The 17,222-nt window shown below is 44.5% G+C and overlaps 1 protein-coding gene across 2 annotated transcripts in view; it reads right to left on the bottom strand.

Moving 5' to 3' along the window:
- Nucleotides 1–52: 52 nt before the first annotated feature.
- LOC147032396 (ubiquitin-conjugating enzyme E2 E3-like) overlaps nt 53–17,222 on the bottom strand; it is a 42,303-nt gene continuing 25,133 nt past the window's right edge. Inside the window, exon 6 of one of the 2 annotated variants that reach the window (XM_085869996.1) lies at nt 53–1,918. In XM_085869996.1, the coding sequence (XP_085726122.1) occupies nt 1,914–1,918 (5 nt within the window). In that variant the 3' untranslated portion in view covers nt 53–1,913. Of the gene's footprint in view, nt 1,919–12,943; nt 15,570–17,222 lie in introns of those variants that run through there. The other variant, XM_085869995.1, reaches the window with a different exon arrangement.

Here is a 17,222-nt window from a genome sequence, read left to right as displayed (position 1 = left end):
AGGGATTGGGAGGATTAGAGGAAGGGGAGAAATGTGCCAAGGGAATACACAGTTTCAGTTATTAGTTTACTTCCATATAACCTCAACAGATGATCTTCACAATTGTATACATTCCTCAATCATGGAAGTGTGTAAGCAACATACTCCCTTGAGACCTGAACACAGAGTTGTTGCAATAAACCTGTGAAAGCAATCTTTTCAACAACAGGTGCACATGTAAGCACTTCTTCTTGCGTATGGCAGCTTAGCTGCCCGGGTAGCTATCATTTCTTTGAAGCGTGACTGTGTCGCTGATGCGGTGCCCCTCTACCAGTGCACACTGGTACTCATTTTGCTGACCTCGGAAGGATGACAGGCTGAGTCAACCTCTTGGTGTATTAATTCAGCGGCCAACGGGGCTTGAACTTAGGACCCTAGGATCCCAAGCCACCACCCTAACCACTAAGCCAACACCAGGCTATGAAAAACTATAGTAATTAAATAGATGTTGTTGACACCAAATCACACCAACTTCTGAAGTCATCCCCCATCCAAAATCATGATCTTTTATACACCAATTAAACCACCCCGTACCCTTCCCAAAGTTTTACTTTTGTGTCGATATTGTCCACCCTTTGCATTCTCCCTTACCCCTCATCATTACCTGCATCCCTTGTTTGTCCATCTCCATCTTTTTTCTCCCTCCGCCCTGCTGTTGGTGTTTTCCCCCTTTCTGCTGCTGTTCCCTTTGTTGTGTTGTGTCCTGATTTTGTTTTGTGTCAGAGCTCTTCCATGAGCCGAGAGCATGTACTGTATATTAAAAAACCTCAACATACGATCTTCACAATACATGTTAATCGCTCCTGGGAGAAAGAAAAAAAAAAACGCAGGGAGTGTATTGGTGTGACCACTCCTCATTTTCATAAATGCCAAGGTGAGACAATGAAAAAAAGCCAATAATTCACAAGCCTTCGGAAAACCGATCATAATAGAAAACCGAGAGAAAAACAAGACGCCAAGGTGAACAACGAATAGCCAAGATCTTGTGAAAAAAGCCAAGGAGTGGTCACACTCGAGTGGAGAAGCACAAGACCTGATTGAGGCCTGAAGACAGATCATCTGATTTTATTTAGTGTCAATTTTTTTTTTATCCAAACATAGCCCTCAACCATCCTCTGGATGAAAGAAGAGGCCATGCAAAGTTTGGGTGCACTTGTTCCTATCGGGTGGTTGCATCATTGGTTCGGGGCGCGACGATACCACTGATGGAGTGCCCGTATCACCAGTACTCTGGTGCCCATCCTGCAGGGTGCAAAGGCATAAACGAACAAACGCACAAACAAACTTTCTTCTTTATATATTAGATGTAGGTTTTAAATTTCTGTAAGAAGGATCATAGACAGAGTTGTGTGTAGTTTCGAAGGAGCAGGAGTTAGGGACATTGTGAGGAAAGTGAAATGACCGCATCGAGTCACGGCAGGAAGACGTTGGTTGTGGTACACCTGAGGTTTTGAAAAATAGTCACAGAATATTGAGTCAGCAACTGAAAGCAAAAGGTTGTGACGTAATAATGAGATGAGCTTGAAGCCAAAGTGGATAGCGAGGAGTACGATATGGTTGCAGTGAGTGAGATGGTTTCAGGAGGAGAGTAACTGCAGGACAGGATTAGAAGGCTATAAGGTGTATCGGTGTGATAGGAAGAGGAGAGAATAGGAGGAGGAGCAGCAATCTGGGTAAAGGGCAGCATAGCATCAAGAGAAAGGGGTGACATTAAGGAGGGAATTCATGAAGAGGATTCTGTGCGGAGGAGCTCCTTGTGAGCCAACAGCCGTCCACATCTCGTGCCCGACTGTGTCTGCGGACGTCCTCCTGCAGTTGGGTTACTTTTTTTGAGGATGGTGGCAGGATTTGCATTCTGGCCACCGTAAAACACTTCATTCTGCAAACCACACAAAAAATGCAAAGAAAACTGAAAACCCACTCCATGGGAGTACCTCCTGTGCTGCTGCCATTCGCAGGGCAGCTCACCAGATTGCAGTGACGTCTGGTGGAGTGGTGCTTTGGTGTCACCCACCTGAGCACTTTCTGCCAGTGGCGGTCCCTTCGGATGGATGCCTGGAATGTCCTATCCCTAATAGAGGATGATCAACTGTCTCTGTTATCATCCGAGCTCAAATGTTTTAATATCGGTATTGCAGCACTCTCCGAGGTTCGGAGACCAGATAGTGGTGAGATCATCGCTGTGGAGGGACATCCTCAATAGTTGTGGAGTGCCTTCAAGACCACCGTCCTTGACGTTGCCGGTGGATGTCTTGGAATTCACCGAAGGGTGAAGAAAGAATTTGTCTCTCAAAGGACACCGGATAACATTTATCAGTTCCAGGGCCAGGCTGAATGGCAGAGCTGAGATGTTCAGGGAGTTGAGGTGTAAAACTGTACATGCACTGAGGGAGGACAAGGAGCCTATGTGCGAGGAATCTGTGCGGGTGCACAGCATCACCTGTGGTCAAGTGATACTCGTCCTGCTTACAGGGCAATTCACGTATTGCGTTCCTCTAAGCCCATCCGCCAATGTACTGCAATTAGAGGGGAGGGTAGTGGGTTCTTGACGGAGGAGTCTGAAGTGAAGGACCGCTGGGCCGGGTACTTTGAGCGGCTGTTCCAGGCTGATCTACCAGCTGTCGAGTTGGACGTCAGGGGTGTTACTATCCCTATTGTTGACCCTCCAATCAACTGTGATCCACCTTTGTTTGTGGAAACATAGGCTGCGGTGAACCGGTTGAATTTTTTTTTTTTGTATACTTTGTCGAGGCTCCGATGAGAGAGAAACAACGCACAGCAAGGGGGGCATGAGACGAGAGGGGCGGGAGTGGGAAAGACAAAACAATGAGAAACAGTGACAGATCTGTGGAAGGGAGAGGGATGGGGCAGGGAACAGGGGGTGTACAAGATTGGCATGACTTTCAGGAAGGAAAGCAGGGAATTTGAAGGAGGTCGGTTTGGGGTGGATTAACGGGGGTAGAAAAGATCGAGGATTTGGATGGGAGATGATAAGAGGTGGTGCTAAACAGCTGTTTTGAAGGCCTGGAGGGAAGAATGGGATTGAACAGAGTGAGGGAGTTTATTCCAAAGGCAGGAAAAAAGAGGCATGAAAGAGCAAAGGTGAGCAGTGATTCGTGATTTTGGTAGTTTTACCAGAAGGGGATTGTTGGCGGACCTTGAGCGTCCTGCAGTAATATGGTGGAGACAAAAATCGCAGACAGAGCAGGGGGGGGGGGGGCGAGACCGGAGAGGAGATGGCAGAAGACAGAAGGACCACTGACCTGCCTGCGGTGAGAGAGTGAGAGGACCAAAGACTCTGCCTCATCGCGGGAGATACCAATGATCCGAAATGCTCTTGTTTCCACAGCGTGAATCCGAGAAAGGTAAGATGCAGGAGCACCAGCCCAGAGGGGAGAGCAGTACTCCATCAGGCTGCGAACGAAAACTTTGTATGTGGTCAGGAGCTCAGGTGGACCGAGGAAAGACTTTGCACGACGGAGGATTCCCAGTCGGCGACTGGCTTTGGAGGCGAGGTTGGAAATGTCGCTTTCCCAGGAAAGATCGTGGCAGATTGTGAGACCCAGAAGCTTGAAAGAAAGGACTTCTTCCAGAGGATTGTTGAGAAAGTGGATGGGGGGGTTTTCCAAATGGTCCTTTCGGAGAGACATCGTGAGAGTGTGAGATTTGTCCGGATTGAAAGACATGTTCCACATGTCGGACCAGTTTGTGATTTTACCCAAATCTGCAGAGAGTGAAGAAGCTGCTGCTTGCCGATCTGACGGATGACAGATGGTACGGCAGAGGGTGGAGTCATCAGCAATGAGATAGAGGATTTTCCAGAGTCAGAGAGATCATTGATGAAAACCAGAAAAAGAACAGGGTTAAACTCTTGGGATCTGTGGCATGCAGGCTGAACTTCTCAAGGCTGGTGGAAATGCGGTACTCGTGTCGTTGCATGCAGTTCTGTGCTCTGCTTAGAACACAGGCATCATCCCAAATGACCTGAAGAGGGGCCTTGTTGTCCCTCTCTGGAAAGGGAAGGATGATCACCAGGACTGCAACAACTATCGAAGAGCGACGCTGCTCTCAGTGCAAGGCAAGATCTTTGCTCGGATAATTATAATGACAATAATTGATAGATTACTCGGATAATTATAATGACAATAATTATTGATAGGCTTCGCCACCATCTGCTTGACCATCAGCGTCCAGAGCAGTCAGGCTTATACCAAAGAGGTCAACGATTGACCGTATCCTTGCTCTTTGGGTCCTCACCGAACGCAGACAAGAGTTTCGGCAGGGGCTGCTTGCAGCTTATGTTGATCTCTGTAGAGCATTTGATTCAGTGAATTGGGTTGTCCTCTGGAGCATTCTGGGTCTTCATTGGGTGCCACCAAAACTGATCAATCTGATGTCTGAACTATACTCTGGTGCGGAGAGTGCGGTGAGATGTGGTGATACCATCTCCGACTTATTTCCAGTTGTTACTGGAGGTCATCAGGGGGGTTTACTGGCCCCCACACTTTTCAGCACTTGTATGGACTGGATTCTGGGGAGGATGTTGGAGAGATCAAGATGCGGTGCATCGTTTGGGGATGTCAAGATCTCTGACCTTGATTTCACAGACGATGCAGTCATCCTTTCGGAAACTCTGCATATCCTTTTGGGGGTCGTCGAGGTGCTGAATGAGGAGTTTGAGCCACTGGGATTCTGGGTTTCCTGGGTCAAAACTAAGATCCAGGCTTTCAATGACATCTTGGATGCTGCAACCTTGTCTGTACCTCTTTGTGGTGAGGATGTTGAGGTCACGGAGAGATTCACTTACCTTGGCAGTGGTATTCATGTCTCTGCTAGTTGTGAGCCAGAGGTCAATAGACATCTGGGTCAGGCCTGGGGAGTCATGGATTCATGAGATCATGGGGTGTGGCGCTGTCGGTGCATGTGCAGGATGATGAAACTCCGAGTCTTCAGGTCCTTGGTGCTTTCAGTCTTCCTCTATGGATGTGAGACTTGAACTTTGACCAGGGATCTGAGACGGAGAATTCATTCCTTTGGTACCAGGTTGCTTTGGCGAATCCTTCGCTATCACTGGTCGGACTTTGTGTCCAACGAGCGGTTGCTGAGAGAGACTCAAATGAGATTTGTAACCTGCATTGTCCGTGAGCGTCAGCTGCGGCTGTATGGACATGTGGCTCGTTTTCCTGATGCTGATCCTGCTCACCAGATTCTCTCAGCAAGGGAGCCTCGTGAGTGGAGGAGGCCAATGGGCCGACCACGTGCCTCGTGGTTGCAGCAGGTTGATCAGAATCTCAAGGAGATGGGGATGGGCCTGGCATCTGCCTGGGGGATGGCCAGACGGAGGCCCCTGGAGTACCGGCGGAAAGTGGATGCAGTGACGCACTGCTCCGGCACATGCTCCCATACCTGACCTGACCTGATTCTGTATGGGTAGAGATTATAGATTGTAAAAACTGTAAGATACTGGTAGGATGCTTTTCGACGACTTTCGGTGTCAAGGAAGAGGAGGAAGGAGGTGTACATGAAGAATGCAAAAGGGCACGTGGTAAGGGAAGAGTATTGATGATGGGGGATTTTAACTTGCCAGAGATAGATTGGGTCCAGGAACAGGGAAAGGGCAGAGCGGTTGAGGATTTCCTAATTTTATTCCAGGATTGCTTTTTAACTAACTTTGTAGATTAGCCTACGTGTGGGAGTGTGGTGTTCGACCTTTTAACTAACAATCCCAAGTGAGCATTTCGGAGCAAGTGACCATAACTTTGTGTGTGCAAAGATTCTGTTCAGGGTTAGAGTTCAGGATGGTGTGGAAAGGCTATTAGATTTTAGGAGGCAAACCTTGAGGATATGAGGAGAGAGTTGGGTGATGTAGATTGGGAGACGAACAATCAGACAATCAGACAATCAGCATCAGAAAAATGGGAAACCTTCAAGGACCAAATGTGGTGTAGAATGCAGAGTCTCTTCTTATCTTATCTACTGCTTATCTTGACAACTCTTATGTATGATTATGAACTGGTTATTCATGCAAACGTACATGTTCAGAATCCAGTGTTCTAACCAGTAAACCCGATTCCTATCCTGATTCCTCCTGATGACTCCATCTTTGCTCTTTACTTCTTTGGGTTCTTTCTTTGGTCATCTGTTTGATTATGTTTGTACCATATCCTGATGCTGTGTGGATTGTGCTTCCCCGCTGACAGCTTGTACATGTTGACGCATTTGAACTTGGGGAGTAACTGTTGAAATCTATCGATTCGGGTTCTTCCCGCCATCTTTATTCTTTTCACACTTGTTTCTAATTTTTTTTTCACAATTCTCTTTATTCATTCTAATTCTTGCTTTTTCTTCTCTTTCATCTCTTTTACTTTCTGTTCCTCTCTTTCTTTATCTATCTCGCAAAGGATAAGTGAATTCTTGCAGAAGTTATTCTGTAAGGCTCGCCTGGATGGGTTTGAGGGTTGCGGAGTCGCGGCTGAAACCCGAATCCCATCGTGGTTCCTCCTGATGACTCATCTTTGCTCTTTACTTCTTTGGGTTCTTTCTTTGGTCTTCTGTTTGACTGTCATGAATTAGCTTTCCCTCCCTGTGGCTAAGAGGTCTGAGGGATACATGCATTTTGTGGGTTTAGCTAGGACCGTCCCTTCTTCGTCTATGTACCGAGTAATCCATCGAGTCACCTTTCAAGTAATCTATCCAGTAATCCATTGAGTAATCTATCTTGTTATCTATCGAGTAATCTCTCCAGTAATCCATCGAGCAATCCATCTCAGAATCCATCGAGTAATCCATCCAGGAATACAGTAATCTATCCAATAAGGCAATCCAGTAATCCATAGAGTAATCTCTCCAGTATTCCATCGAGGAATCCATCGAGTAATCCATCTCAGAATCCATTGAGTAATCGGAGAAATCCATCTAGGAATACAGTAATCTATCCAATAAGGCAATCCAGTAATCTATCCAGTAATCCAGAGTAATCTCTCCAGTAATCCATCTCAGAATCCATTGAGTAATCGGAGAAATCCATCCAGGAATACAGTAATCTATCCAATAAGGCAATCCAGTAATCCATAGAGTAATCTCTCTAGTAATCCATCTCAGAATCCATTGAGTAATCCATCTCAGAATCCATCGAGTAATCCGAGAAATCCATGCAGGAATACCGTAATCTATCCAATAAGGCAATCCAGTAATCTATCAAGTAATCTATCCAGTAATTCATGGAGTAATCTGTCGAGGAATCTGTCTAGAAATGTATCGAGTAATTCATGGAGTAATCCGTCGAGTACTCTGTCTAGAAATGTATCCAGTAATCTATCGTGTCATTCATCCAGTAATTCATGGAGTAATCTGTCGAGTACTCTGTCTAGAAATGTATCCAGTAATCTATCGTGTGATTCATCCAGTAATTCATGGAGTAATCTGTCGAGGAATCTGTCTAGAAATGTATCGAGTAATTCATGGAGTAATCCGTCAAGTAATCTGTCTAGAAATGTATCCAGTAATCTATCGTGTGATTCATCCAGTAATTCATGGAGTAATCTGTCGAGGAATCTGTCTAGAAATGTATCGAGTAATTCATGGAGTAATCCGTCGAGTAATCTGTCAAGGAATCTGTCTAGAAATGTATCGAGTAATTCATGGAGTAATCCGTCGAGTAATCTGTCTAGAAATGTATCCAGTAATCTATCGTGTAATCTATCTTGTAATTCATGGAGCAATCTGTCGAATAATCTATCAAGAAATGTATCGAGTAATTCATGGAGCAATCTGTCGAATAATCTATCAAGAAATGTATCGAGTAATTCATGGAGTAATCTGTCGAGTAATCTGTCTAGAAATGTATCAAGTAATCTATCGTGTAATCTATCCAGTAATCTATCGTGTAATCTATCATGTAATGTATCCAGTAATCTATCATGTAATCTATCAAGTAATCTATCCAGTAATTCATGGAGTAATCTGTCGAGTAATCTGTCTAGAAATGTATCCAGTAATCTATCATGTAATCTATCTTGTAATTCATGGAGCAATCTGTCGAATAATCTATCAAGAAATGTATCGAGTAATTCATGGAGTAATCTGTCGAGTATTCTGTCTAGAAATGTATCGAGTAATCTATCAAGTAATATATCCAGTAATCTATCGTGTAATCTATCATGTAATGTATCCAGTAATCTATCGAGTAATCTATCCAGTAATTCATGGAGTAATCTGTAGAGTAATCTGTCTAGAAATGTATCGAGTAATTCATGGAGTAATCTGTCTAGAAATGTATCGAGTAATTCATGGAGTAATCTGTCTAGAAATGTATCGAGTAATTCATGGAGTAATCTGTCTAGAAATGTATCGAGTAATTCATGGAGTAATCTGTCTAGAAATGTATCGAGTAATCTATCAAGTAATATATCCAGTAATCTATTGTGTAATCTATCGTGTAATCTATCCAGTAAGGCAGTATTTCAACCAGTATTCTAACCAGTAATCGATCCAGTATGCTAACCAGTGAGGCAGTAATCCATCCAGGTCAGGTCAGGTATTGGAGCATGTGCTGGAGCAGCACGCCGCAGCATCCACTTTCTGCCAATATTCCAGGGGCCTCCATCTGGCCATCCCCAGGCAGATACCTGGCCCATCCCCATCTCCTTGAGATGCCGATCAATCTGCTGCAACCACGAGGCACGTGTTTGGCCCATTGGCCTCCTCCACTCATGAGGTTCCCTCGCTGAGAGAACATGGTGAGCAGGATCAACGTCAGTAAAATGAGCCACATGTCCATACAGCTGCAGCTGATGCTCACGGACGATGCAGGTAACAAATCTCATTTCAGTCTCTTTCAGCAACTGCTCGTTGGACACAAAGTCCGACCAGCGATAGACATGGATTCTTCGAAGAGTCCTAGTACCAAAGGGATTAAGTCTCCGTCTCAGATCATTGGTCAGAGTCGAAGTCGCACATCCAAAGAGTAAGACTGGAAGCACCAAGGGCCTGACGACTCGGACTTTCGTCCTCCTGCACAGGTACCGACAGCGACACACCCCATGATCCAGTGAATCCACGATTCCCGAGGCCCAACCGAGCCATCTATTAACCTCTGGCTCACAGCCAGCAGACATGAATATCACTGCCAAGGTAAGTGAATCTCTCCATGACCTCAACATCCTCACCACAAACAGGTACAGACGAGACAGCACCATCCAAGATGTCGGTGAAAGCCTAGATCTTAGTTTTGACCCAGGAAACCTGTAATTCCAGTGGCTCCGAATTCTCATTCAGCACCTCTAGGGCCCCCAAAAGGATATCCAGAGTCTCTGCAAAGATGACTGCATCATCTGCGAAATCAAGTTCAGAGATCTTGACATTCCCAAACGATAAACCGCAGCTTGATCTCTCAGACATCCTCCGCAGAATCCAGTCTACACAAGTGCTGAAAATTGTGGGGGTCAGTACACACCCCTGACAAACTCCAGTCGCAACTGGAAATAAGTCAGAGATGGGTTCACCATATCTCACAGCACTCTCAGTACCAGAGTATAGTTCAGACATCAGATTGATCGATGTTGGTGGCACCCCACGAAGACCAAGAACCCTCCAGAACGCTTTGCAGATATTAACATAGGCTGCAAGCAGCCCCTGCTGGGTTTCTTGGGGTGCTACGGGCACCAAGTGTGAGTGCAACATGGTGTGTGTAGCATGGGCATGGATAAACATGGAGGAATGCGCGAGGGGGTACAGGGCGCGCCACCGACCCAAATAGGGTTAATCAAATGGACAGACGAGCGGGGTGAGTTCCCCAGGTCGCCAGGTGTAGTACACCTCCAGATCCAGGGGGTTTGCTCAGTGTTGGTCCCACAAGGGCCAGCGTGTGGGGTTCGAAACCCTAGAGGCCGAACAGTGCCAGTTAGGTTAACTGAGAGGAAGTGTGAGCCTCCAGAGGATGAGAAAATCATTTTGGAAACCACGCCGGCCCCGCGAGCCTCGGCGTGCGAGGAACGGTGTATCTAAGAGTGTGTGCACTCCGTGCTGGGCAAACCGCCCAGGCACAAACAAATCCGCGAAGTGATAATGGCTTCAAATGAGCTGCCATGTAATTGCTCCACACCGGATAAATTATAATCAGTGCGAGGACGGCTAGAGGGGGAGCAAGTAAATGGGACTGAAAATAAAATTTGGTCTGGAAATTTTTTCCCATGGGAGCCGATGGCCGAGGCCCAATGTGCTGTGAAACGCGAGTGGTGCTCACAAGATTCCCAGCACGAGTGGAAGCAGCTTTGGGACAGCTCCTGTGCATGGAAGGAGTGAGCGTGAGCCTGGGATGAGAGAGTGAGTGAGAAAGAGGACTGTGGAGTCTATCGTGTGAATGAGTGGTGCGTGAAACACACTGGGATAGCTTGTGTGCATAGACGGTGTAAAGACTGCTGGATGGCCCGGGTATGTAAGCAGAGTGAGAAAGGCTGTGGTATGGATCATGTGCAAGAATGGTGGAAAAGTGAGCATGGTAAGCACCGCCAGGGGATAGCCACGAAGCTCACAGTGAGCAGAAGGCGTGAACTTTCGCAGCATACGCAGTGGGCATGTCAGACACATGGGGATTTCACGTGGGAAATCTCCGCACACCAGCAAAAGCATTTGGATCAATTGACAGGTGACAGATGCGCTGCTGAGCACCTGCGTGGAGGGGGATCATTCATGAGAGTAGGGAGTAGAGAGCCCGAATGGGGGTACGAGTGAACAACCCCCCCCCTCTTACAGGGTAAAGGAGTATAATAAAGCAATAGATAGGTTAGAGGAGGAGTTGGTAGTGTAAAAATAAATTAGCATTAGTGAGCAATAGCATTAGAAAGCAATAGATAAGTTTGAGGAGGGGGGGGGATGTTGTTTAAAAATAATTTTGGCAATGAGAGCACTAGAAGTAGTGCTTACGGGGCAAAGGAGCATTAGAAAGCAATCGATAGGTTAGAGGAGGGGGTAGTAGTATCAAAAAAATTTAGCTTTCATGAGCATTAGAAAACAATAGATAGGTTGGGGTGATGGTGTAAGAATAAATTAGCATGAGAAAACAATAGATTGGTTAGAAGAAGGGGGTCGTGTCAGGATAAATCACTCCTTGGGGGCATTAGAAGTGGCCATCAATGGGGGGCCCAAGAACACAAGTTACAGGGAGGGGGAATTAGTTTGGAAATTGGTTGGAAGAATGGAGACAAGGACATACATTGATCATGGCGGGGGGACGTAGTTAATTTAGCTACATGTAGTTAAAAGGAACGTTCATTATTTAAGGGATGACGAGCAAGAGCTAGTTCGGGGAACGTTGTTAGCTAGAAGCACCAGGATGAATGAGAAATATAAATAAATAAATTTATTGAATGCAGGTCAGCGGGTGATGTCAGTATGGAATTCCGAGAGAAAGGCATCCTCACTAAAGGGCAACAGGAGGCGGAAGCGCATACTTCAGGATCGTGATATCCGTGCATTAATTTAAGGTGCAAGGCAAAGTAGGCGAGCAAGTGCAGATCAATTGACTAAATTTCAACCAGGGGTGAGAGTAGCCAGTTTAATAAAAAAAAAAAAAATGGTCCACCAAGAACTCCGCAGATCAGAAAAACCATAGTCAGGTTTCAGTGCACAAACTGCTCATCACACCTGGCAATCCATGTTTGCAAGTCCAGTGGTGTGAAGAACATAGGCAATGGACTACCGAGCAGTGGAGAAAAGTGATTTGGAAAGATTAATCATCTTTCACCTTGTTGTCGACAAATCGATGAGTGCATGAGTGGCGCAAACCAAAAGAACTCTTCAACCCTGAGTGCTTGGCTCCAACAGTGAAGAGTTCTGGTGATTCTGTAATGTTGTGGGGTGCATTTTCCTGGCATGTCAGGGTGCAGTCATTCCCTTTGGGGGCAAGGTCAATGCCAATCACTACTTAATGGTGCTGAGTGATCATCGTCATCACGTGTTGCAGAATTTATTTCCTGCTGGGAGGGGTGTCTTCCAGGATAACAATGCCCCCATCCACAGAGCACGTGTGGTCACCCAATGATTTCATGAGCATGACAATGATGTTTATCCATATGTCATGGCCTTCTGAATCAGCAAATTTGAACCCATTCGAGCATTTATGGGCTATTCTGGAACAACACCTGAGACAGCGTTTTCCACCTCCCTCAAACAGGTGTGAGTTAATTGACTTTCTCGTGGAAGAATGATGTTTCATCTCTCCTGCAGAATTCCAGATGCTGGTGAACTCTATGCCATGGCGCATGCAGGCCGTACCAGCCACATAGAAGCCCAACACCTTATTAAGTGACTTTACATTGGTATTTCCATTTTTTTTGTCCACTACCTGTACCTTGAAGCATTGGAGACAGAAGGGTACATACATATTGGTAGGATTTGTCAGTAGCATTTTTACCACCCTGATGATGTCCCTGAGCCTGCCACACTTTTCTTATCCCCCCCTCCCCCCACTCCCCAAATTAAATAAAGTCGTTAATTGAATGGATTAATTTAATCTGGTGTTGGTGTCATGCAGGTATGATGGTCTAAATGGCCTCCTCCTGAACCAAGTTTCCTTGTAGCTTTGTGGGAGGCACACCCCAAGCCCATCAGCCGGCACCCCCTGAGGCCAGCACACCAGAAGGCCGCCTGCCCCTAAATCTAGTGCTGTGTGCCGTTCGTCAGATGGACGAGAAACCGGGCGTCCCATCTATCGCTGGCACCCTAGGTAATCTCCAACTTGCAGCGGCACCCCCATGTCCCTGTAAGAACTGATGCTAACCTACAGCTGCGTGCTGCAGTCTGAACACGAATGACGACGACATTTCCATCCGTTCAAGTGAACTAAAAAAAAAATCTTGCATAGAGGCCCTACTTGAAACTAAATTTAAAGTTAATATATTCAATGTACAAACATAATGAAAAGCTTTATTCGAGTGAAGGCAAGTAACAGAAACAGCACTTGTGTGAGATTCCCAAAACATTAACAACAAAAATTTACAGGAACATAATGCTTCAATCAAAGCAAAGTGACACTTCTGTGTTAGGAATAAAAGTTGATTCAAATGCAACCTTTGTGTTTATCTTGTCATACTGGAATGGGACGAGACTTTTGCACTGTTGTATAAAGTGTGAAAAGCTGGCAATAATGATCATGGTCAAGGGATCTAATGTATTTCCATCAGCAAGTTCGAAGCAAAATATATTTGAAAGATCTTGTCCAGTCAAGATTGAGTTTATCATAACTTCATTTGCCATTAAGCTCTGTCCAAGTCTGTGCCAGATGAAGGGAAAATTGGACTTTTAAAGGATTACAATCGTGCTTTCTTCATGACATTACTTCTTCCAAAAAGGAACAGATGCCTGACAAACTGTGACTAATATTCTTCTTCTTTCGGCTGCTCCCGTTAAGGGTCGCCACAGCGGATCATCCGTTATGATCCGCATACTGATTTGGCACAGGTTTTACGCCGGATGCCCTTCCTGACGCAACCCTGGTCGCCTCTTACGACACAGGGATAAGGATTGGGTTTCGCCATGATTCTGGGCTGCCATGCACCCTCTCAGAGCCCAATGCAGGCCCAACGCAGAGCAGAGCTCCCGTCCTCAAGCGATCCTCCAACCCAAGCCTCCGAGTAGCCGGATTACAGGCGCACGCCACTACGCCCGGTTAAACTGTGACTAATATGTTATTTAAAAAATAATGCCTTTTTTCATCCCATTTTTCTGGATTTAATTATTTGGCTGGCCTTCAATTTGCTCATTGCTAGTGGACCTTGGGTACCAAAAAGTGGCGTGTTGTTTTGTATGCAAACACCATTCTCATATATGTGTCCAGAAATAAAACATTTTGAATTTTAATCAAGATTCTCACACACCAGTCACTTCTAAAACAAAGGAAATAAAATTAACAAAATATTAAAATAAAATAAAAAGCTGCTGGATGTGACGTATTGACAAAGTCATGTGGTTTCAAAAGCTGTAGAGGAAATAGCTGTTCTATTTTTGAGAATGAGTGCTGAAGCAATGAAACTTTGGAAAAAAAAAAAAAAAAAAAAGGAAGAAAAAAAGATGATGTCCCTTTTGCAATTTGTACAACAACAAAAAAATAAAATAAAAAAAGAGAAAAAGAACTAGTTTGCTCCTTCGTTAGTATCAAAGTCAGATTCTAAACACCTCCACCAAATAAACTTAAAAAAAAGATCCAACAGGAGGCATATACCGTACTAAGTCCCTAAACAACAATAATAATAACAACAACAACAAAGCAGTTTGCCCCATAGTAATGCTACCAATTCAGGAAACTCAACCCAGAAAAGCCCACGCTTATTTTAAATATATATTTATAATATATAAATATTGAAAAAAAAACAAAAACATCAAAATGCCATTTAGTTTAACACAGGGGAAAAAAAAAGCGATAACATTTTTACTAACGAATGAAATGACAATTTCCATCCTGAGACACTTGCTTGATGCACTCTCTGCATGCGACATCCCAAGGGATCCAAAAATTAAATTTCATGGAACAGTAGATACTTGAACAACAATTACTTTCACTTAATGCAACACGAGACCGATTTTACAGTGTAAATGGCAAACTATTCTCGACTCAAATTGACTCGACTTAAATCGAGAGATTACACCGGTTCAATCACTCGGTGGGCGATACAAGTTTCCACGAAAATGGGCGCAGAACAACAGGAGCAAGACATGATTTCAGTGGAACAATCAAACTGTTAAGTTAAAGCTGCAAGTGAAAGTTCGAGGCACTCAAGTTTGAGCAAACCATTCAAAAAAATAAAAGTCAAGGAAAAAGCAAGTTCACTGAAAATAGTTTTCAACTTGGAAGGAAAAAAATGCAGATTGTTATGGTGGGAAAGGGAAAAGCGGGACAACGCAGTATTTGTTTTTTGTGTGTGTGTTTTTTGAGGTAAAACTATCTTTGCTTAACGTCCGTCACATTACAATCATTTAAACTTGTGTGTCCTCAGAATCTAAGGAGGCAGCTTGGAAATAAAGGCACGTTGTAAGGAATTTGGATAGTTTCCATGGAGGTACACCTGTTCAATCCCCCTTCTTAAAAACAAAAACTAAAACATGATGAATGTTCATCATTTACAAAGAATTCTAAAAAAAAATATTAATTTCAGATCATGGACAAAGGAACTTTAAAATTCTGCAGACAAGCAAAACTTTCCTTTGAATGAAATAAAAATAAAATATGGTGGACTGCATTGTTTGGGTTCACTTAGGCAAGTTCTGTGTCGCAAACCACCCCCCCCCCCATTAAATTTAGCTTGCTGTTGCTAAACCAAGATCTTCAATAATCGAGTCAAATAATTTCATTCTGATTGTTTTAAACCAAAGCATAACGAGGGGGTTATACAAGGGAAAAGCAAAGCTATCCATGAAATGAAGCCTGGGTTGCACATATTACGTGGCATAGCGTAGCGTCCACTGGCGAGCAGTCTTGTCGTGTTCACTGCGGTTGGTCAAGTATTGCTTGGCAATGCTCCCCACAAGAGGATCAGCTGGAGAACAGAAAGAGATATACGAGGAATTTTGGCACAGGAGGAGTTCATTTGGCCCATCATGCCTGCACTACACTAAATACCAGTTACCAGTTACCATCACCCAAGTCCATGCAAGCTACCTACAGGTCATGTCAATGTCCCTGTACCTCTCCATCTCCAATGCATCGAGATACCGATGTAATGCCGATTCTAATAAACCTATATCCTCTTTCTGTTGTCACTACCTTTCTCGGGAGACCACTCCAGACAGTAACCATTCCCTCACTGAACAACCCTTGCCATATCTTTCCTCTCAGGCTATGTATGGCCTCTGGTCCTATCACTGTCTATTCTGCTGAAAAACTCTTCTGCACATATTTTGTCCTTATCCTTCATTATCATTATCTTAAGCATCTCCATGAAACCCCTTCATAATCACTTCTTTTCTAATGTGGAAAGTCCTGTCTCTTTCAAGCGCTCCACATAGCATAGTCGAGCTCGGTCCTGCCTGTGGCAGCTATGTCCTTCCTGAGAGGTGGCAACTAGAACTACACACAATATTCCAAATGAGGCCTCACAATTTCTATAAAGTGTTACCACTATCTCTTTTGATTTATAATTCATCCCCCTACAGATAAAACCTAAAACCATGCAAGCTTTACCTATGCCTGCCGGGCATTGTGCCGTCTGCATATTGCCCCCACCCCCCTCCCCCCATATATATTACAACCCAAAGATCCACTTCTCCTCCTTCTCCGTCTCCAGTGTGACATGCTCCAAGTCTGCCCTTGCAGTATGTAATCCGTATTTTCATTCTTACCAATCCCCACCACTTACATTTCTTTATGCTAAACTTCATCTGTCCATCTTTTGCCCAATTTCTCAAAGTATCAATATTTTCCTGTATCTGATCACCACCCCTCTCTGCTATCCACCTTACCTCCAAGTTTTGTGTCATCCGCAAATTTGGAAAGCTTACTCTTTACCCCATTCTCCAAAACGCTGATGTAAATAATGAATAGTAATGGTCTGAGTACTGATCCCTGAGGTACCCCGCTACTTCCATCCTCCCAGCAAGTCATCCTCCCACTCACAGCCACTCTTTGCTTCCGACCACTCAGCCAGTTTGGAATCCAATTAACTACCTGACCAGTCACTCCACAAGCCTTCACCTGGGCTAACAACCTCCGATATGGTACCTTATCAAATGCCTTCTTAAAATCCAGATATACGATGTCCACTACACCTCCCCCATCCACCCAATCAGAAACTGCCTCAACGAACTCCAACATATTTGTTAAAGATCTCCTTTTAATAAGTCTGTGCTACCTTTAATTATCTTGAAATTATTCAAGTGGTTCCCTGTGCAATCTTTAATTAACATATTCAACACCTTCCCCACAACTGAAGCCAAACTCACAGGTCTATAGGTCCCCAATTCTTCTTTGGATCCTTTCTTAAGCAATGGTGTTACACTTGCTACTCTTCAATCCTCTGGTACCTGTCCTGACTCCAATGAACTGTTGAAGATGCATATTATCTCTCAATACTCGTGGATGCATTGTCTCCGGCCCTGGAGCTTAATCAGCCCTTAATTTTTCCAGATGTTTCTTCACTGAATCTGATCCCTGTCTTGTGCTTTGCACAACAATGAAAATAAGATCTTAGGAA

This window comes from Eptatretus burgeri, chromosome 2, assembly GCF_056783735.1.
Source record: "Eptatretus burgeri isolate ZD-2024b chromosome 2, Ebu_testis_v1, whole genome shotgun sequence".
Taxonomy (NCBI): Eukaryota; Metazoa; Chordata; class Myxini; order Myxiniformes; family Myxinidae; genus Eptatretus; species Eptatretus burgeri.
Note: the sequence above shows the minus strand (reverse complement) of the source record. Positions and strands in the feature narration are given on the sequence as shown.